This window comes from Camellia sinensis, chromosome 5, assembly GCF_055761805.1.
Source record: "Camellia sinensis isolate YWXY chromosome 5, ASM5576180v1, whole genome shotgun sequence".
Lineage (NCBI taxonomy): Eukaryota > Viridiplantae > Streptophyta > Magnoliopsida > Ericales > Theaceae > Camellia > Camellia sinensis.
Window position 1 is genome coordinate 186,307,532 of NC_138965.1, and position 21,915 is coordinate 186,329,446.

The following is a 21,915-nucleotide window of genomic DNA, read 5'->3' on the forward strand; positions in this document are numbered from 1 at the left end:
TTAGGGCTTTTCTCATTTCACCACACAAAAAAATTTACTTCCTATAAGCGCAACCAAAAAACAAAGGGTACAAAAAATAAATCAATATTGCGCTAAAAACACCACAAAAATTATTGTGTTACAAAAACATTTCATTATTATTATTATTTTTTAATTTTTTAATCTAAGAAAAAGCAAACTAGACAAACAAGCTGGAATAATTCAGTTTGGCTAAAAATTTTACACTTCACTAAAATTAAAAAAAATTAAAAATAAAAGTAAAAATCTAGATGACTGCTTTGCGTGGATGCTTGATTTGGAAGCTTGAGATTCTGGCAAATAAACATCCTGCTACTCACTACAACAAATTACCAACATGGATCGTTACCATCATTGGAGAGTTGTTCAGACTGAACGCTCAGCTGGGTTTCTTTCAGAACCTGGAAATGGCGACGGCATTGGTGGCAGGGGTATTGGAGGCCTTTTCTGCTTCGTTAACGGTTGTCGCTTTTCTTCAGCCTTTTCCCTGAGCTTCTCGAGCTTTTTCATTGCCTTCCTCTTGTTCTCAATCTTCCCAACACGTGCTTCAACCGGTCTTGTTGACATAAGAGTTACCCCACTCAGGGACACAGCAGCTAAATACAGCAACGTATCTCTTCGTGAAACAGTAAATAAGGCTTTAGGCGCTTCTCGTTCTTGCTCTTCCTTGCTTCTTACCTGAAACAAAGCGGAAGGGATGGCATCATTAATGCAACTCGAACACAAATCACGACATTCTGTTTGTCATCACTTCCATTGAATGACATACCTATCCAGCATTATCAACGATTTTAGTTTCAACAGTTGAAACAAAACAATCTTCAGCGGTTAATCTGATTCAAGAAAACAAAATAAATCTGATTTTTGGCAGGACCAAAACCAATTTTTGGCCTTTACAAAGAAGACTGACACATCCAATAATGCAATTTCACAATAACCCAATAATCGTATTGGTATTGGCGATACAGTCATATACATGGTGAAGGAAAATCTAAGTTCATGCCAAAAATGTTGGTGAAGGAAAATCTAAGTTGATGCAGGATTGTAGGAAGAGAAACAAGCCCCTGTAGAATAATAACAGAGCCACAAAAAAAGAAATAGATTGGAAAGTGTGCCATGCCTCTCTATACAGTCATAGACGGAGGATCAATTCAGAGAATTGGGTGCAGAGTAGCCGACTCTGACTGTAAATCAACATGGATTAGAGGCACAACCATGGTTTTTAAAGGTCACGATACAACCGGAATGTCATCAATAAAATTTGGATTATTACTACATGAAATAAAGAAATTGGTGCATGAACCTATCTAGAAAATTAACAAATATGGAAGTCACTCAACAGTAATGAAACAACACCCTCATTCAAAAAAGGGTCCACCATGCCTATTACAATCCCATTAATCTGTAAAAAATGCAACGAACTAACTTCAATGCACAGTTCTGATACCCAAGCCATTCGGCTGTGATATGTCAATGGATGAAATAAGTCCATCAACAAGTAAATTAAAATCCAGGAAAAGAAAATGACACAAGAATAAATGACAATTGGTGGAATGAGAAGTGAGTTTTTCTTCTTTTAAAGTGAAGAAAAAGGAACTTATATTGCCAGTTCCTGTTTCCGCCTTATGCATTGGTATTTTGAGGTGCTAAACTTGCAAAAGCTCCTAAATGCAGCCCAACTTATATATTACTTGTATGGGTTTTTTCAAAACTTTAGTCACCAATATGCATCATCTTCAATGTGTATTGCATTTTAGTATAGCTTGTACATTTCTATTGTTAAGCAAGTATGATATTTAATTTAATTTTTTTATATATATAATTATGTATTCAATTTTGCAACATTGTTATGACCATTCCATAGTCCTCTCTATTGCTTTCTACTGAATATTAGATTTCCTTTTGGTCCATGAGAAGATTGAGAAGAGAATAACATAAATGTTAAAAATGCCATAATGAAGAAGAGATTTCTAATCAATTCAAATGATTTCTCTCAATCCACACATAAAGAAATATGAAAAGAAAATTACAAAAAAAAAGAAAAAAAAAAAGGTCACTATTAAATGTCTATAACACTAGTTCTATATAGGCCAAAAGTTGCAAACCCTACAAAGTTTCTAAGGTTTGTTTGGGAGAACAAGTAGAAATATTTCTCAGAATTATACAATGCATAGAAAGATCAAAATTTTGCTTTTCGTTTGTTGTCTTCAGAATTTGGTTTCAAGAATTTGAGTTAACAAGGCCAGATTTTTTAAAAGACCATAATGTTGTGTTATTGCCTCTGTTTCTTTCTTCTTTTTCCTTTTGAGGCTCCATTTGTTTCATCGTAAAATATTTCTTACCCCAAAAAATATATTTTAGGTAAAAATATTTTGCACAAAAATATTAATGTCCTTTTCATTTGACTATGTTTGGTTGCATTTGAAAATTCTTTTTCAAGCCAAATATTTTCAGCTGTTTGGTACAAGCAAAATATTTTCCCAAATAACATTTTACTTCAAGTGCAGTCCGAAGATGACGATTTCTACAAGACATAAGTGGTCCGTTTGTTTCAATGTATAACGCTTTCCTATAAAATATTTTACACATTTTCCAGTGTTTGGTTAAATAGAATCCAATTTAAATGTTTTTCAAAAAATAAATTCGCTACATGACTTAGGGTCTAAAAATCAATAAGTTGATTTTAGCTATTAAACCTTTTTAGCCACTCAACATTTTTAACATCCCAAAAGGAGAGATATGGGAAGGAGAGAGATTGTGATAGGGTTAATCTCTTCAGTTGGTAAAATCTGATCGGAGATTGTTTCTATTGCTAGCTGCACCTTCTAAACCAGCGAGATCATCAATTACATTATATATTCTCCTTTGCAGCAAAACAGAGTTAACATTTCTCTAAAATTTCTATGTGCAAGCCTCAATTGAACAAGACATCCTTCTTTAGACTTTACATGAACCTGGTACACCCAGTCAGTCCCCCTTCTTTTCATCCTGATGTGTAAGTGGCAAAATCAAAGGTGGAAGTGTGAGAGCTCAAATAAAGTGCACTTTCTAAAACTTTAATTGAGTTTATTATGTGTTAAAATCCACCTACTCTCCACCTACTTCACCCACTTAAACCTACTCCACTAAACCTAACCCACTACACCACTACCACCTCACCTACTCCACTAAACCTAACCCACTACACCACTACCACCTCCACTTCACCTACTTCTTACCTACTACACACTCACCCTCTTCTATATATAGGAATCATGAATCATTGTAATAGATATAACATTATATCAATCAATAATACAATCATTTTTCTTTATACATTAAATTTCTACATGGTATCAGAGCAAGGTTAAGCTCTTGGTGCTCTTCGCCTTCTGGCGGGCGGCAACTTTGCCTTAACCGCCCGCCAGACCTCAACCAATTAAAACCTACCAAAACCTCCAACCACTGCAGCAACTCAAACCACTGCTAGCTCGAATTGACGCCAACTCTTCTCGCAACCAGTGTTTCATTTCGGCCTACTGCAGATACAGATTGCCTTGCTGCAATTCCGGGCACCGTCGCCGACCATCCCAACTCGCATGGTTTGCATGCTTCGTGTCCAGCACCTGCAATATTGCTGCGTCTGACTGCTGACCACGACGCCTACCCAATACGTCGTTGGTCCGTCCATCATCCTTCTCATTCACTGCTCATGCGAGCTACATGTGCTGCCGCCGACCTGTTCTAACTGTCTCGGTGCCGTGTATGTGTTCAGATGTAAGAACACAAGACATGTCCTCTCGTCCCAAAGTCTCCACTCCTCTCACCTCCCTCCGCCGCCTGGCTGAAGGTTACTGGTTGAAACAGTCCTCGATGTCTCCCTATGCAGATTTTGTCACTGCAATGCTTATTCGTTCAACTGGCCTGAATCTTCAAAAAGCATATTCTCAAAGATTGAAATCACTAGGCCTTGTTGGACTGTTGGAAAATTCAGAGATTCTTTCATCTGGGGATATGGCTGCTCTGGTGTACTTATGGAATCCTTTTACCATAGTCAGTTGTGTGGGTTTGTCTACTTCTCCAATTGAAAATTTGGTCATCATACTGTCACTTTATGGAGCTTGTACACGACAAATTCCATTGGCAGCTTTTGGATGGGTCATAGCAACACATTTGTCCCTTTATCCTGCTATTCTGATTGTACTGGTGATTCTTTTATTAGGTTATGGTCCAGATGCTCCCCCAAGGAAATTGTTACTGCAAAGGAATTCCTGTGAACTGACAGGTCAACAGAAGGAACTGAAAAATCAACCAGTGCAACTAATTTGTTTCTCTTGGAAACCAGTTGTGTGTTTCTTCTTGTGGGCATCCATGTGGGCATTCTACGTGTTAGTTCTATGTGGCATTTCTGTTAAACAATATGGTGGTCTTCGGGAGATGTTTAAGAGAACTTATGGGTTTATTCTCACAGTGGAAGACTTGTGCCCAAGTTTGTCATCTTGTTAAAGCAAACAAATTCACTCTCTCTCTCTCTCTCTTCTTTCCACTTTCAAACCCACAATCCTTTTTTTTAATCAACCCACTACCTCACTTTCTTTAAACCCCACTTTCACTCACACTCACATGGGCTTGTCCCATTCTCCTCTCATCTTTTCAACTTTTCTTTCAACTTTTTTTCCAAAGTATTTGATCTGCCCAAGACGTGGCACAACACTTTATTTTATATATTATTATTATTATTCTTATTATTTCAACCAAAAACAAAAAAAAAAACAAAAAAAAAAAACAAACAAACAAAGGCAGAATTGCACACCAAACCTTCCCTTATTTTATTCATGTCGGGCCTCACCCCGATCACCATTTTACATAAAAAAAAAAAAAAAAACAAAACAAAACCCAAACAACCACATACACAGGCGGGATTTTTCTTCTCTACTCTGCCGCCTGTCTTTTCTTCTTGCCTCCGTCCTGGACGGCCCTTGACGGTGTTGCCTCCGTGCTTCCTAGACCACCAAGCAAATTTCCTCCTCCCTGCTCCTCCACTACAGCATATGGTGGACCTCCAAATCGGAACATCACGGTGGCCTTCCGCTTCAGCTCCTTGTTTTCTGTCTTTAGTACACTTATCTCTGCTCGCGCATCCTTATACATGCGTTGGAGCAGAGCCAGCTGGGAGTTTAACTGTTGCACCTCATTTGTACTGCTCTGCAGCCGGTGCGACAAGTTTGTGACCGCAGTCATGGTTTCCACACATGACTTCAAAGTATACTGATTGGCCTCAATATCAGTTTGCACCGCCATTTTTTGCTCCACCGACCGCATCGGAAAGTTCAACGGAGCAAAACCAGAGGTGTTTGGTTGAGGTTCACTGGCCACCGCACCAGTTATTTCTCTTGTGGACTCGTTCAGTTCTGGAAAGAGCGTGAGCAGACCCCGGGAAGAGGAGGCCATGTTCTGGGTAGCTGGACGGGAAGAAGAGGCCATGGTACTGAGTGTTTCAGAGACGGGTTGGTTACAGAGTATTACAGAGTTTCTCTCAGCAAAGGAAGAGTTTTTTCAGAGGATTTTCAGAAGTCTCAGCTCCTGCCTCAGCCTCAGCCTCCGTCTTGGTTAAATAGCCGAGGCAGCCACGCGTATCGCGCGCCACTTGACGCCAGACGACAAACGGGCGCGCCAGCCAAGGCACTCACGTGCCTCGCCATCATATCTGGCACGCCTTTTTATGGATTGGGCACGCCTTTTGATGGCACGCCTTTTGATAGATTGGGCACACCTTTTGAGGGTGCGACTCTTCAGGGGTCCGACAAGACTCTGTAAACTGTCCCGACATTGATTCCGGTTAGTTTCTACAAGGGTCCAGCAAGACTCCGTAAACTGTCACAACAACTGTCACAACAGTGTCTGTTACAACGGTCCGACATGACCCCGTAAACTGTCTTCTACATCGGTCCGACATGACCCCATAAACTGTCTTCTACATCGGTCTGACACCGCCATCCAGTGTCCTCTACACCGTTATGACACCACCATACAGTGTCCTCTACATGGTTATGACACCCCCATACAGTGTCCTCTACAACGTTATGACACCACCATCCAGTGTCTTCACCAATGGTCTGACACGACCATACAGTGTCTCTTATCCTCTTTTATTTTTTATGTATTTTCTTGTTTTGTTACTCTCTCCAAACTCAAGTTGGTTAGTTCCTATCCCCCTTGAGTTTGCGGGGGGCTGTTAAAATCCACCTACTCTCCACCTACTTCACCCACTTAAACCTACTCCACTAAACCTAACCCACTACACCACTACCACCTCACCTACTCCACTAAACCTAACCCACTACACCACTACCACCTCCACTTCACCTACTTCTTACCTACTACACACTCACCCTCTTCTATATATAGGAATCATGAATCATTGTAATAGATATAACATTATATCAATCAATAATACAATCATTTTTCTTTATACATTAAATTTCTACATTATGCCAAGATATCAGGCCATTAGTGTAAGGCATGCACCCAAATCCAGGTTGATGCACCAGTGTACGTATAGAAAAAAGGTAGAGTTGACGGAAGTTTTTGTTGTTTGTGGCAACAAATGCTGATAGACGCTCATTTAGGAATGATCAAGAGAAACTGAAATCCAGGGAAACAAGACGGAAAGAGAACAAACTTGAGAATGAGGGGTTGGAGCAGCGATAAGCTTATGGCGAAGGGGAGAGTGTTGGGGAAGAGTAGTCCTAGATGATGTACAGAGTGCAATGCCGGTATAAAGAAAGAATGGTAGCCTGATCTTTAGCATGATGTTATCCTTTCAGACCCCAAAAAAATAAAAGTCCTCCGTCTAATTGCATTAGAAATTCAAAAAAAATTTTTTTTTTTTTGGCCGGCGCTTCCTAAATCTTCTACAAGAAAACATTTTACTTTGAAACAAGCAAAGCCTTGGTTAAAAAGAACCAAGATAACTAAAAAATCATGTTCTCAAAAGTTTCCAGTCATTAGCTACCATGTTTCATAAACTTTCTTTGAAAAAAAAAATGACCTAACAACAATTTAACCTTTTCTGTTTTCCAAAATTATATTTTTGTGCTGGTTATTAAACACTTAAGGGCAAAATGCCTACTACTTGTCAAAGTTGTGATCACAGTTACTTAACAAGAGTTTGGCACTTGGCATATGCTTACATTACAGAAATGCTAATCAAGCATTTCATTATTGCCTACAAAAATAGCTATCGGGGTTACCAAATTCCCAAAGCCTAGCACCACCATAATGTTGTTTTTGGATTTTAGATTTGAGGAGCAATTGTAGAGGAAAAAGAAATTGTAAAGGAAAAGTGAACGAAATAGAAACGAATTTTTTTAATTATTTTTCCATTCCTTTTTTAACAAATCTTTCTTCGAATCTAAGATACAAACACATCCTAAAGATTTTTGTAGAAGTGGACTGGGATTTAATGTTCAATTCCTACTATACACACAAAGAGGGAAGACACTAATACTAAGCTAAATGTGGGTAGGGATTTGGAAAGAAAGAAAAAAAAAATATGAAGGAAATGTTACCTACTCAAATTGATCCAAACACAGCCTAAGTAGCCCAACATTGAAAAATCAAATATACAGTCACTGCAAAACCTTACAGTGATAATCTAATTTGTGAGGATACAGATACATTAAAAGGTGATAACCTAATTATGAGGTAATAATACAAATAAGAGGAAGAGAAAGAGATAAAACTATCCAGATTAGTCACCACTATCCAATACCCACAAAACAAATCAGTGTATTAATGGAACCACTATGGATCACAAGTCACAAATTGATAAGAACACGAAAAGGGTCCTAGAAATTAGTAAGTAATTGAATTGAACCTGATGAGGAAGCAGAGATTTCTTGACAGTTGTCTCATTTGCTCCGACCGTCGGAGGGAGACAACATCTCACGAGCTTCAATGTCGCCAACGCCATTTCACTCACCGCCGGCGATGAACCGAGCTTTTCCGGCGAGACTCACTATTCTGTGATCCACTCGGTGGACTCATAGAAACGTGGCAGCAAATATATATATATATATATAGGGTCTATGTTGGATTGGGCTGGCTGGAATCTGGATCGATTGAAGGTAGCCCATTTCCGTACATTTACGGCTGGAATCTGGGTTGGGCTCTCTCAAAAAAAAAAAAAATTAAAAAAAATTAAGAAAGGAAAGAAAAAAAATAAAAAAAAAAGAAGATAATTACCAAATACTTCTATTTAAATGGACTTAAATTCTTATAAATTCTCATAACTTTTTAAATGCACCAATAAATTTTATAATACTTATATTGTCCTTAGATTTATTTATTTTTATATTATATTCACTCTTGTTCTCTCATTTTTCAAGAAAATTATTCATCTTTTTCTTCTTTCTTTCTGTCTTTCACTACTATTTTTCTAGTGATCTCACTCCCTATCATTTTCTAGAGAGTTTCACACCACTAGCCATAGTCGCCACACCACCACCATCTCCCGTCATCGTTGAATAACACCACCGTCATTATGTTGTTCACTCGCCATCACCGCCATCATCATTTGGCCATCACTATCGTTGTCATTGTTTGGTTGTCACCGCCATTCACCAATCACCTTCATTATTGTCCATCTATACTTTATTGTCGTTGATTTGCACACCACCACAATTCTCCATTTGTTTTCGCCTCACACTTCTCACGATCTTCTTCCTTTGTTTTCATACCATTAATTACTGGTAACTTTCAGATTTAGTCATTTTCAACTCAAACCTTCATTGGTGACTTCAAATCAAGCCATTTTTTAGTGCCGATTTGAACATGAAATCACGGGGATCAAAATGTAGAGTCTACTAACTTTATTTTTTTCAAAATATTTTTATAAGTGGATGCATATATAAATTGTTATACTTCAAAACTGGTTGAGGTACAAATTCATTTTTTAATTCCTAATCGATTGTAAAAAAATATATAAAACTTTATTTACAAACGTTTTTTTAAAAAATAAAATAAAATTAATGTGTATGAATATTTTAGATAAATATATTAACTTTATATTCAAAGGAAGAGTTTGGTTCATGAAAGACTACTACATAACTCTACCTTCATTTTCATTGTTGTTGCATAATTTAGCTGTTCGTGAAACTAAAATAGTCAAATTTTCCCTAAGCTCTAATAATAAAACTAATATTTATATTTTAAAAAAAGTTTTCATAAATTGTTTAGGTCTAAAAATGTTAGTCTATATTGGTCCTTCGACATAATATTATAAAAACAGTTATGCGCAACTATAAAACGAAAAAAAAAAGTACATACGCCTAGAGTCAATCAACTAGTATATTTTTTAATTTATTATTATGAATTATAAATCCATCTTAACATTTATAATAATTATTTTTATGTTTTTGAGAATTTCTATATTGGTCTTCAGTTGAGTATTGTCAACGGATTTTTAAAAGAGACCAATTAGCTATTGTTGTTGGACACGACTTATTTTACTCTCTTCAACAAACTAATAACTACAATAGTTATTTAACATTTTTTCTCTAGACTAACAACATTTGAAGAGTTATGTGAAACTCTTTAAATAATTTTACAATGAACAAATAAAATAAAAAGTAATGTTGAAGCATATAAATTAAAAAAAATAAATGATCGGACAAAATAAAGAATGTGATTGGAGCGCTGATGTATTTAGTAAGTGATGACATATCCATGAATTAATGTATATAATGCTTATAATCATTAAAAATATTTTGTATAAAATAATTTTATTTTAATTTTAGATTAAAGTTTTTTTTTTTTTTTTTGATCAGCAAAAGTTAAACTTTATTGATGGAAGAAGATTTACAAACGAAAAAACTTAGATCAATAAAGAAGGGAGGTGCAACAAGCATCATAATTATACTTCACAATCCCAACTAGGTTTGCACCAAGAAAGTAGCACAATCATTTTTTTTGATCGGCAAAAGAGAAGCTTTATTGATGGAAAACATAACGAGTATGATAAGTTACATCAATAAAGAAGAGGGTGCAAAAAGCATCACAGTGAAACATTTGGATCTCAACTAGGTTGGCACTTAAATGCACACCAAATCATCTGCTAGCACACACTCGAGGCTCCAAGATGGTGAGAAACCAACTAACAGAGCGAAACAAAACAAAACAAAAACAAAAAGGCAACAAAAACACTCCACAGCTGGGTCATACGACAGATCACCAAAGAACCACACCACAATCAGCCCAAATCACCAGACAGAGTCATCCACAAAGCAGTAGCTGAGCATAACATACAATAGCAGCCCAGAATCCTATTGCGGTTGCACCAGTAGCTGAGCATAACATAGTAGGACCTAAAACTCTGTCATTCAATCACCAATCACCATTGAATCACCAATCAACATCCATAAACTCAGCCAAATCTGAAGATGGAGAACCAGTTGAAGCTGGTATGGTTGTGTTAGGCTGCAGATATGATATTCATAGTGTCATCTGATATGTTTAGGTGAGCAGGGAACTCTGCTGTGTGTGAGTGGGCTGGTGCCTTGCCTTTGTTGGTCTGTCAAGGTGCAACCACAATAGGAGCTTGCTGTTAGGCTGCTAATCAAATCCAATCTGATGGAGTCCTGGATCTGGGTTGCTGAGATGGTGCCAACACTACACCCACGATTGGTGAGGATCCAATCAACAGACTAAAAAAAACAACAAACATTGAAAAACATTGAACAATTAGCTAATGCTTTTCAGCAGCGGCTAATGAACAACCAGAGTGCACCCAAATTAACATAACCCCCCACCATGCAGGTAATCAGCAACCTCATATCGCAAAATCTTCCAACTGATGGTGCTTTAATGGACACCAAACTAAGACCATAGCATTCAACCTCCAATACTGATAGAGCATTCACACAGAACTAAAAAGAGCAACTGTTACTGGACACCAGGCTTAATCCATAGCATTCATCCTCCATTTCTGATAATACTTCACCTAGTATACGCCTTCTTCCCTTCATAAGATGTATACATCATCAAGCCACACAGTAGTATAAAGCAACAAGTTTCAGAATAGCAAATAGCTAAATTCATGGAATAAAAAATGACGGTCTTAAATATTCATCTTATTAGTGATATGACAATGCATTAGAGTTAGTTGAATGCGTAGCATAACACATGAAAAATTTACACTGTCAATACATTTATAAACGAAAATGCATTATACCCCCACTGGGGGTCGACCCCTAGTGAGGTGGCGGCCCGTGATTGAGGCGAAAAAAACTGTTTTTTTTTTTTTTTTGGACTGTCAGCCAGTGGGGGTGCGCCACCTCACTGGGGGTGCGACCCCCACTGGGGGTATAAGGCACTGCTCCTTTTATAAAATTATAGTGCTCCATTTGATTCTAAATCTCTTTTTTTTGAATTATTAAAATAACTGAGTATACTAAAATCTAAAATATCTAAATTCCACAAGATGCTTCTATTTAAGAAATAAATATAGATCTAATATATCGTCAATTATTATTGGGTCAATTTTTAATAAATTCTCGTGTTTTATTTCATCTAATTTATATATTTTTTTTGATTATTTCACACAGTCCTGTTTAATGTAATATAACTAAATTATCATTTTTAATTTTTTGCACATGTTTCTATTTTGAAACTAATACATAACAATAGTCTCTCATTTTATGGAGAAAATCTCTCCCTCATTTTAAAGAGAAAATCTCTCTCGTATTCTATGGAGAGAATGTCAAATTATGAACTTTGAACCTTTTTATAATTTGAAAATTTTAAAAATAACGCAACAAAAAATCTGAATGAAAATCAAAATGCAATGTAAATGTTCACAGTAAACAACAAATATACAACTAACTTTTAAAAAAATAAAACACATAATAAAGTAGAATGTGAGTGTTCACAACAAATAACAAACATACAACTAACCTACGAAAAAATAAAATTCATGCTAAAATACAATGTGAATGTTCACAATTTATAATTACCATATAACTAACCTTAAAAAAAAAAAAAAAAAAAAAAAAACTCATACCAATATAAACATTTACATTATAGTGTGAAAACATAAAACAAAATTAAAAAAAGTGAAAATTGACTATTTCAATTGTTCAATGATAACAAAAATGATTGTTCAACTAACAAGTATAGTAACAAAAACAACAAACATACAATTAACTTTTTAAAAAATAAAACTTATACCAAAATACAATGTAATGTTCACAATTTACAATTAATATACAACTAGTTTTAAAAAAAATAAAAATAAACTCATACTAAAGTGAACATTCACACTGCAACGTGAAAATATAAAATAAAATTTTAAAAAATTAAAATTGATTATTTCAATTATTTAATGGTAACAAAAATGATTGTTCAATTAACAAATATAGTAAAAAAATACAACTAACTTTTGAAAAAACTTTAAAAAAATAATAAATAAATAAAATAACTCATAACAAAATACAATATGAACATTCACAATTTACAATTAACATACAACTAACCTTAGAAAAACTAAATTCATACCAATGTGAATATTCACACTGCAATATGAAACAAAATTGAAAGGGACAAAAAAAAAAAAAAAAGACTATTTCAATTATTTAATGGTAACAAAATATAATTGTTCAAACAAGCACAATAACAAATAACTAATGATATGTGAACATTTATATCTTGCAAAATATATAATTATGTCTACATCTATATTCCAACACTTATTTCTTAAATTTTCAAACAATGTGAAATGTGAACATGTACACTGATTGACAAAAAAATAAAAATAATGGCAGCAATTGAATTAGAAATATAAAAAAAAAAAAAAAACTCAATCACTTTAAAAACAAAAAAAAAATATCACCCAAATCCTCATCTTTATTATTATCACTATCATTGACAATCTATGCAATTACACCATTCTACCAATCCAAATCAAACCAAACCTACCTTTGAAAAATATGTTTGTAATAAAATTGATTAGATATAACAGAGTTTTGACTTACAAGAATAGAGAAATATAGAGTTTTGAACACAGAGTAACAATGGACGAACACAAAATTTCGAACATAAAGTGATAATAAAGGAACACAAAGCTTCACTGCAACAATAGAGGAACATATATTATTTTACCACCGTGTATAAACTAGAGTTTTTAAATCCTACCAAATAGAGAGTTTTGAAACCCTAACACAATAAAACAATACCACAAATGTGAATGAAATTGAACAAAAAGAAAAATGTGAATAATAGTAACTACCAAAATAGAGATAAAAATAAAAAGGAAATGCATATATCCCTTTTTTATGTTATACAAATCAACAATAGACATAAGGGTATAATAGTCCAAGAAATAATATGAATCAGGAAAAAAAGATCTCATGAAATAAAAATATAAATACATTGAATTAATTAGGTTATAATTTTTCTTGGTAGACTTATTGGGTTAGAACACCTCCAAATGAGATTTATCAATAAAAAAACTCAGTATTTATAAGTTGCCATTCTTCAAAGTTTTCATTACAATAATTATTTTTTTACACAAGAATTCTAAAATTTTATTTTAATATAATGTTAAAATAATTATTTGAAATAAATGCATAATTTTCTATGTCTGTATTATCTACCTCTTCTTTTCTTTTCTTATTTTGTTTTTATTTTTAATTTTGTTAATATTTTATAGAGTTAAAAGGAAATTTAAAATGCTTACTGCATTAAAAATTTACATGAACCCTACCTATGAATTTCTATTTCTTCCCAATTCAGTTTTATTTTATAAGTTTAATTTGACATTTTATGATATTGATTATAATAATTAATCAACTCTACCATTAAAAAATTCACATGGATCTGATTTTAAATCCTACCCATTACAGTATTTGAAAAAAAAATTAAAATAGTCAAAAAAAACCCATAAACTAAACGGAGGCGTAATGGATGATATTTTTTCCTTTTTCTGGAGGGAGAGGAAATAGCCTATTAATTTTATGATACCATTATTTAAATAAATAAATAAAAAACAATATAAAAGTTACTATTTGACACGTAAAGTATGGGTATGAGTATTTAAAAATAAAGATTGTTTAATTTTGAAAATACACAATTTTTTAAAGATTATTCAATTTAAAATGTGTAACTCACTTTTTATATAAAAGTTTTGGAAGGACCAATATTCAAGAGAATTTAATAAATTTTCCATATATACCAAAATTTTGGAAAATAATTTTGAATTGTAAAAAAAACTATATTTGCTTTTCTTATATACCTGTTTACTAACCATGGTTTTTGTATATTTTAAAATATTGCTTTTTTTTATCAGTAAAAAATCTTTATTGATAAAAAGCTAGTTTGCTTTTTTTGAGATTGTTTAGTTTTATTTTAATACTTTGTGCGCTTGCATTTCTTTTATTGATATTTATATTAATATTTTCTTTTTTCAGTGATAGAAAAATATCAAATATGTGTATTATTACACTTTATAAATTCAAAATTTTTAAAAAAAATTAATGGTATCTTTCAAATCCAAATCTGAAGACCTATTTTGCTATATAAAATAGTAACTATAGAGAGAGATAAATAAGAAAGAGATTTGCAATAAAATTCTTTTGCTGATAAAAAAAAGAAAAAAAGAAAGAGCTTTGCAGATATATGATATGAGTAATAACATAAACAAAATGGTATACATAATCGGTATACGAAATTACATTGGGACTTACATTTTAAAACAAATAATTCATTGAGAATATATTATTTTAGTAATTTTTTAACTAAAATATGAGGTAAAAAAAATTTATATGTTTGGAATGACTTTTTAATTTTTTATGAAAAGATATACAAAATACTGAATTTTTTGATATAAGTTATAGACTTTTTAATTTTTTTAATAACTTTTAAACTAAAACTATTAATTCCCAAACGAGACCTAAATTACCGAAATAACTTCACACAATTCTGATAGAAAAATTCTATAAAAATAATACTTCCATCAGATATAAGAAGTGCAACCGCAAAACATTTGAGCCGGTTCCTCTCTGGGGATCGTTCTTTTTTCTTTCTCCGGAGTTCATATCTGAAATGGTGAAAGAAAGCCTTGAATTCCACGCACATGCAAACATTCGCATTGCTCTTTCCGTCGAAAACAGTAATCCAAAGGTGTTGATTTCCATGCAAAGCCTTGTCAAATAACCAGTCCTTGCTTATGATACCTCACATTCGTCGTTTATTCGACCTTAAAATAGATCAAAAATGTTTCGTGTGTGCGTGTATATAGTATAAATAGTTGAACGCAGAACTCTTCCAATATACTGAAAAATAAAATAAATAGTTAGCTGCGAAGGTTAGGCTTGACCCAAGAGATAAGTATCCAAGCAACCACTACATCAATGACATTTATGTAAAGCTATTACCATGTCATTTACTTTCTAGTTTTTTAACCAAATCCAATTAGAAGTACTATGTGTTTAGAAAAGAAATTGAATGTATTTTTGTGCAGCAAAGAAAAAATTTATTGAATTACTTAATGGAATTAAATGAGTACAAAAGCAGCCCACTCCAATAACATCAATAAACAAAGTGGCCAACTAACAGAAAAACCTCTAAAAACATAAAAATAAAAGCCTCTCAACTAAATCCTAAATAGCTGTGTCAGAATACGTAACGGTATCAATTAAATTTAACGTGTGAATCATGTTTTGTATTAGTATTGGTTATCATCTTGGGAGTGGGGCAGTCAATTTTGAGGCCTCTCAGGTACATTAATCTTCACTTTCAATTCATTCCCAGCCCTAACCTTGAAACACAACCACCACATGAGAGACAGACCTAAAATTTATATAACCAAATTGGGTGGTTCAAAATAGTACCAAGTTGCTTCTTATTTTCTTAGAGCAATCTATATTAACATTTTTTACTGTATCAACTATTTCATTTAGTATATATTACCATGTTATGAAGTGCAGATACTTCAAAATAGGCATTGTAGCAGTGTCGGACACGAGAAGACGTCACGGACATATACGGCTTTTTTGGTATGGAACACAACGGGACATAGAAGGGGACACAGAAAGCCCTAAATCGAATCCCTAATTCGAACAAATCCAAAATCAGGAGAAAAAAAAGAGAGAAGAGAAATGTAGAACATGTTCAAGAAAGGCATTCCATCGATCTCGCCATCAAGTTCCATCTCCATCAAGCGCCATCTACAGTCCGGTACATCTCTCTCACCTCTTGTCTTGTCCCGCCTCTCATCTCTCTCATCCTGTCTCACTAATCATCTTTCTCTTGCTTCGTCTTCTATCGTCGTCTCTCTCTCTCTCTTTGGTCATCTCTCTATCTCATTTCTATCATCTGTCTATCTATAATAAATACGGGAAATACTATCATATACTATTTATAAAAAAAAATATATTATATGTATATTTTATATTTCTCTTTAAATCAGTTTCTTTTCTATTTATTTATTTATTTAAATGTAGTGATTTATATATATATATTGAATCAATATTAGTTTTATTAATTTTGATTATTTAGTAATATAATATTAATTTACATTGCAAATACATATACATATATATATACATATATATTTTTAAAAAAATTATCATGTTCCTCGCCGCATGCGTGTCTCTATTTTTTTTTTTAAATTACCGTATTCGTATCCATATCCGTATTTCATAGTTACCATGTCTAGAGTGTCGAAGCAAAGACAAAAAATTTATATATATGGATATTTAAAACATTAAACTACATGCATTTTGACAGTGGAAAAAAATTTATGTAATTGAAGGCATAGTTTTAAATATCGGCCGGTATTCGTACCGGAAAATTATAGCACTGATTCGGATATAGATCGGTATATCGGTGAGAATGAAATTCATAGTTGTAGCGTCCGAGTCTCGGTACGTAGCGGCCTGAATTCGATACATGGGCCGATACAGTCTGATACTTTCTCTGCTTCTGTTGTTGTGTCATTGCGTGAATTAGTCTCTGTTTTTCTTCTTGTTATGCTCTGTTTCTATTTTTTTTTTTTTTTTTTTTTCATTGATCTGAAGCTGAATTTGTCTGGGTTTGGCAGGATTCTGCAACTTCCGGTCAACATTTTGAGAGAGAGAGAGAGGATAGGATTGTTTGTGGTTGTATTATGGTATGGGAGTCTGAGATTGAAATGGAAATACATGGATGTGCATTGGGAGTCTGAGATTGAAATGGGTAAGAAGAGAGAGGTACTTGGGTACATGGAGGAGCATGGGTTTATGGTGGATTTGTAGATTGCAAATGCTTAACGTTTTTTTATTTTATTTTATTTTATTTTTATTTTTTAATTTTTTTTACACCTACATCTCTATTTATATTAATATATATATTTATTTTTTTCTCAGTACAAGAAAAAATAAATATTCAAATCAATTTTTTTATTAAAAGTTTAACATATGCCAAAAATAAATACATATCATTTAGTTAAAAATGACTCAAAAATACTTACATAACAAAATTTTGATTAAAATATAACAAATTAAGGTTAGAAGAGTCAAAAAAATGTATAAAATTCAGTTTTAGAGAGATTGCTAATGATTTTTAAAATTTCACAATCGTGGCACCGGATTCCCAGTACGTACTGGCCGACACTACTGATACCAATACTCTGCGATCGATACCGTTACATTAGCCGATACCGCGATTTAGAACTATGATCGAAGGTTTGTAAACATATGAATCGAGACCCAGAAAAGGAAAGTGTCAGAAGGTTGCATATTGTCCCCTACAGGTCTTTTGTTTTCTTGAACGAATGGTTCCCTAAAGGTCACATCTACAAAAACAAATACAATCCTGTACGTTTACCCAATATGGAAATGGCGAAAATCTCTCTATCGAGGTACATTTAACCATGAACTTACCTACCCTCTCTGTTTAATTTACCATGAACTTACCTACCCTCTCTATTATTAGCAGTATGGAAAGTGGACTTTCAGCTTCAGGTACCTTATGTGCCCAAAAAGCAGTAAAGCTTTAAGTTAATAGTTTAAGGGTCATGTTAATAGTAGTCGATTTTTTTAATAACTTCGTATTTGGTTTATTGGGTTGACTAGTTTAGAAAATTAATTCCATCGTTCACTTGTGACATTTCAATTAAAATCATGGCAAAAAATCCGTATGAACTATTCTTAAGAAATTATTTGCACATCAGAGATTTTGAACCTAAAATTTGGAAAGAATATACTCTCAAGTCCCAAATCTTGACCACTGGGTTAACCCTAAGATTGTTAATAATAGTTAATTATTCTCATGCATGGTAATACAAGTCATTAGTTACAAAGTGGTTATAAATTAAGGGAAAAGTTAGGGATCATGAAAATTTTGTCATGAAAATGATCATGAAAAATTTATGATCCTTAGATTACCTTGATTAGTGTGTGGTGTTTTATTCTAAGTGTAATCCAAGGGTCACCAAGCTTTCATGATTATTTTCATAACAAAATTTTCATGATACCTAACATTGCTGATTAATTAAATCATTACTAAAATTAGTTAAACAATTAATGCATGTAATTTAATAAACAATCAATGCATACAATTTAATCAGTGTGATAAAAGTAGGAATGTAGTAAAATCAACACTAGTTAATATGGCATTAAATGCGCTTTAACAGTTGTCTCAGGATTTCTAGGCACTGGTTAACATTAGATATAATTAACTATATACATAACTAGGCATCTAAACCTTAAAATTAACGACTAGACAATCTTTCAATGATCTTTTGGAATGACTTCAATTTGAAATCTTAAATCTTACCGTTAAATTGTTACTCGACGAACTAATTAGGGGTAGTCATAGGTTAATTTAGAATATTACTCACTCAAATTCTTGCCTTCCAATACTCAAATTCTTGCATCCCTATAGTAATTGTACTTTCCATTTGCAAGTTTTTTACTTCTCTTAATGATGTATTTCGTTTTCTCCCTACTAATGTAATTCTTCCGTCTTACATATATCGGATAATCAAGCATAAGTACTATAGTTGGGGAATTGCCCCAAAGGGTCAAGCCCTTTATAAGATTCAAACTAATGAACACCACTTCTTGAAGCACTTATCCTGGCTACTCAGCTATCCCTTAGATTATGTATCTTCTATATACGCGTTGGAAGGTCGCCAAGGATGCCCCACTTTCATCTTCTGCCTGACATTCCACTACTCACTCATCATTCATGGAAGAAACATTTTACAGACAGACGCACATACAATGTCCATTCAATGCATCAACCAACTTTCTACCTATACATCAAACCTTCACCTAAAGCATGCATTTGTGAAAAAGTTTTCAGAGATTAACCAAACCTATTAAACTACTTGGGCTTTGTGAAAAAGTCTTGTTCTCTCCTCCAAGAAGATACCCGGATGATAATTTCCTAACACTGCATAGTACAAACGACAGTTATTCACATAATTTGAAGCATCTTGTCATGAGATTAGAGAAGTGTGTGTACTTAACCCATGCATGAACTCCTGCAGCAGTTTAAGCTTTTTAGAGATCTCAGACTAAACTTCAAAATAAGGCTTTATCTAATTAAGCCTTTGAAAAATTGAGACCTTAAGCAACAGTCTTAGTGGTCTAATGTGGGGACTAATGATCTCTTAAAGCCACACCGTACGGTGTTGTTCAATGCTAATTTATAGATGTTCACCCTCTATTTCTTGCACCGGTGTTGATAATCTCATTCGATGGCTATATCAAAACCAAGAGCTTTCCGAGCCATGGAAGTATCGTCATATTAATACGGCCATGCTGGTTTTCCTTACATGCAATAAACCTCTAAGCGATCTGTTTACAACAAATACATCTTTTATTTCAATTGAACATGTTTACTGTAGACAAAATAACATTTTATTAACAGATCTATACACAAACTAAGGCTTTGGTTGAAATAATTATACAGAGATCTATATCTAATTCTATTTCTCGGGTTAATAACAAATTTTTTTTCCGATTAAAAAAAAAAACTTTCGGTGTGTTTGGTTTGGGTTTTGAAATAAATTTTTAAAAAAAAAAATAGGAGAGAGAGTTTCGAAATTTTTTTGGTTTGTTTGGTTGTATATTTTGAAAATAGTTTAGAGTTTGAGATGATTTAATATTTTGTTATACTTGAATAGATGTATATGAGAGAAAAAGTGATTGAGAAAGAGAAAGAAGAAAAAAAAAGTAACTGATTGATGTGTAGAAGAGAGAAAGTGATTTTGAAAAAAGATTTCAAAAAATTTGAACTACACAAAATTTTAAAAAAATTTCTCAAAAATTATATCTTGACATACAAATAAAACAAGCCTTTTATATCCAACCTGTGCTCGATGACCTTCCTTTTCATTGCACTAGCAAGTGATATCCACAGTTGTAACTAAAACCATAAAGTTTTCTATGAGATTACTCCTTATACCTAATACCTAACTATATATATCATATATGAACAAATATTAAGTGTAACGATGACTCAATCTTATGCACATAGGCATAAAATTTACCGCTGCACCTCCCAACGACACGAGGAGTCTTCTATGATGAAAACAGGCATGATCAGAGTTCAACAGAGAGAGAAAGAGACACTAATCAATGTTGAGTTATGTTAGATCATAGTATTTATATCAATTATAAGTAGGTTTTTTTTTTTCTTCTTATCGACCATGAGTTCAAGGTCGAACAGACAACGAAACAAAGGCTAACCGCAAAAGACTGCTCACTTGACAAGCCTAGCAAGGAAACCACTCACCCTTTTGCTGATCAAACACATATATCCCACCGTCGAATAATTCTATGTCAGTGAATTATCAACTTATTATAAGTTATAACCCATCTGCAAAACAATCAAAGCAAGTCTGATAATCAATCTAAAAAGTCTTGAATATAGTAACCTAAATTTGATGAACAGAAGACGAAGAAAAAGAAGAAGAAGAAAGCAAAGAAAACATACCTCGTCCTTCTTAGTGGGAGACTGAGTTAAATCAATGGGGTCTGTCTTTTGGAAATGTGTAAGGTGATTATATAGATGATAAGATAAAAAATCAAGGGATTGAAGCGTGTGAGTTGTGTAGTTTTTTTCGTATCCGCTACCTCTGGCACGTGAGAGGAGGTTTGACTCATAGGTGACATAATGAGGAAAACAATCGTGCATGTGCATATCCCCTCTCTCCGGAACAGCTCCTACCAAGAACGAGAGAGAGAGAGAGAGTGCGGAGAATTTATTCCATGTCCTAAGGGCATGGCCATGTTTTTTTTTTTGATAACTCAGGTATCTCCAACCCTCCGATTTTTAAGGAAGTCAGGACTAATCCTGAGAGGTATTTAGCCGGTGGGAAGCCGGACACCCTTACACAAACTGCTGCAGGCACACACCCAGTGGGGAATCGAACCTGGGACGTGCGCCTTACCCACACAACCCAGGCAACTCCCTAACCACTGGGGCAACCTGCCCCACCTAAGGGCATGGCCATGTTGTGGTTGAAGTCGACTGTGAGTGGAAAAATTTGTGGAATTCATAAATTTGTGTTGGTAATTAGGATGACAATAAGGTGCTAAGATTTGATGATTAGTTAATGATATGATCACGTGATGTCCCTTTGATAGGTAATAATTTTTTCTTTTAAAAAAAAGATATTTTTGATATAATGATTACATAATCCATATATTGTTTAGAGAACTTATTTGGGGATAAGGGGATAATATTGTTGTGTCTTCAAGGGATAGTAACCTGTTGTGTCCCTTGCAGGAGTTGATATGTTTTGAAAAAAAATAAAAATAAATGGTAAACTTAATTTTAATAATAAATTATATATTTTTAAGGCCTTTATCATGTAGTTATGAACGTTTGATTAACTTAATTTTTGTCATAATTACTTTACTCAACACA

At 33.6% G+C, this 21,915-nt stretch overlaps 2 protein-coding genes and 1 long non-coding RNA gene across 3 annotated transcripts; 1 reads left to right on the top strand and 2 right to left on the bottom strand.

Annotated features, from left to right (window-relative positions):
• Positions 1-110: 110 nt before the first annotated feature.
• On the bottom strand, positions 111-8,172 carry LOC114313720 (uncharacterized). Its single transcript, XM_028260126.2, has 2 exons — positions 7,877-8,172; positions 111-696 (listed from the first exon to the last, which is right to left on the bottom strand). Exons 1-2 carry the CDS (start codon positions 7,970-7,972, stop codon positions 385-387), a joined length of 408 nt encoding a protein of 135 aa, XP_028115927.2. The 5' UTR covers positions 7,973-8,172; the 3' UTR covers positions 111-384.
• LOC145791051 (uncharacterized) lies at positions 3,099-4,857 on the top strand. The gene has a single exon (XM_082870784.1). It carries the CDS (start codon positions 3,721-3,723, stop codon positions 4,501-4,503), a length of 783 nt encoding a protein of 260 aa, XP_082726910.1. The 5' UTR covers positions 3,099-3,720; the 3' UTR covers positions 4,504-4,857.
• A 10,446-nt stretch (positions 8,173-18,618) lies between the features above and the next one.
• On the bottom strand, positions 18,619-21,123 carry LOC114313718 (uncharacterized). The gene is made up of 2 exons (XR_014330704.1): positions 20,980-21,123; positions 18,619-20,862 (listed from the first exon to the last, which is right to left on the bottom strand). It is a non-coding gene; the product is annotated as an uncharacterized LOC114313718 (long non-coding RNA).
• Between the last annotated feature and the right edge of the window lie 792 nt (positions 21,124-21,915).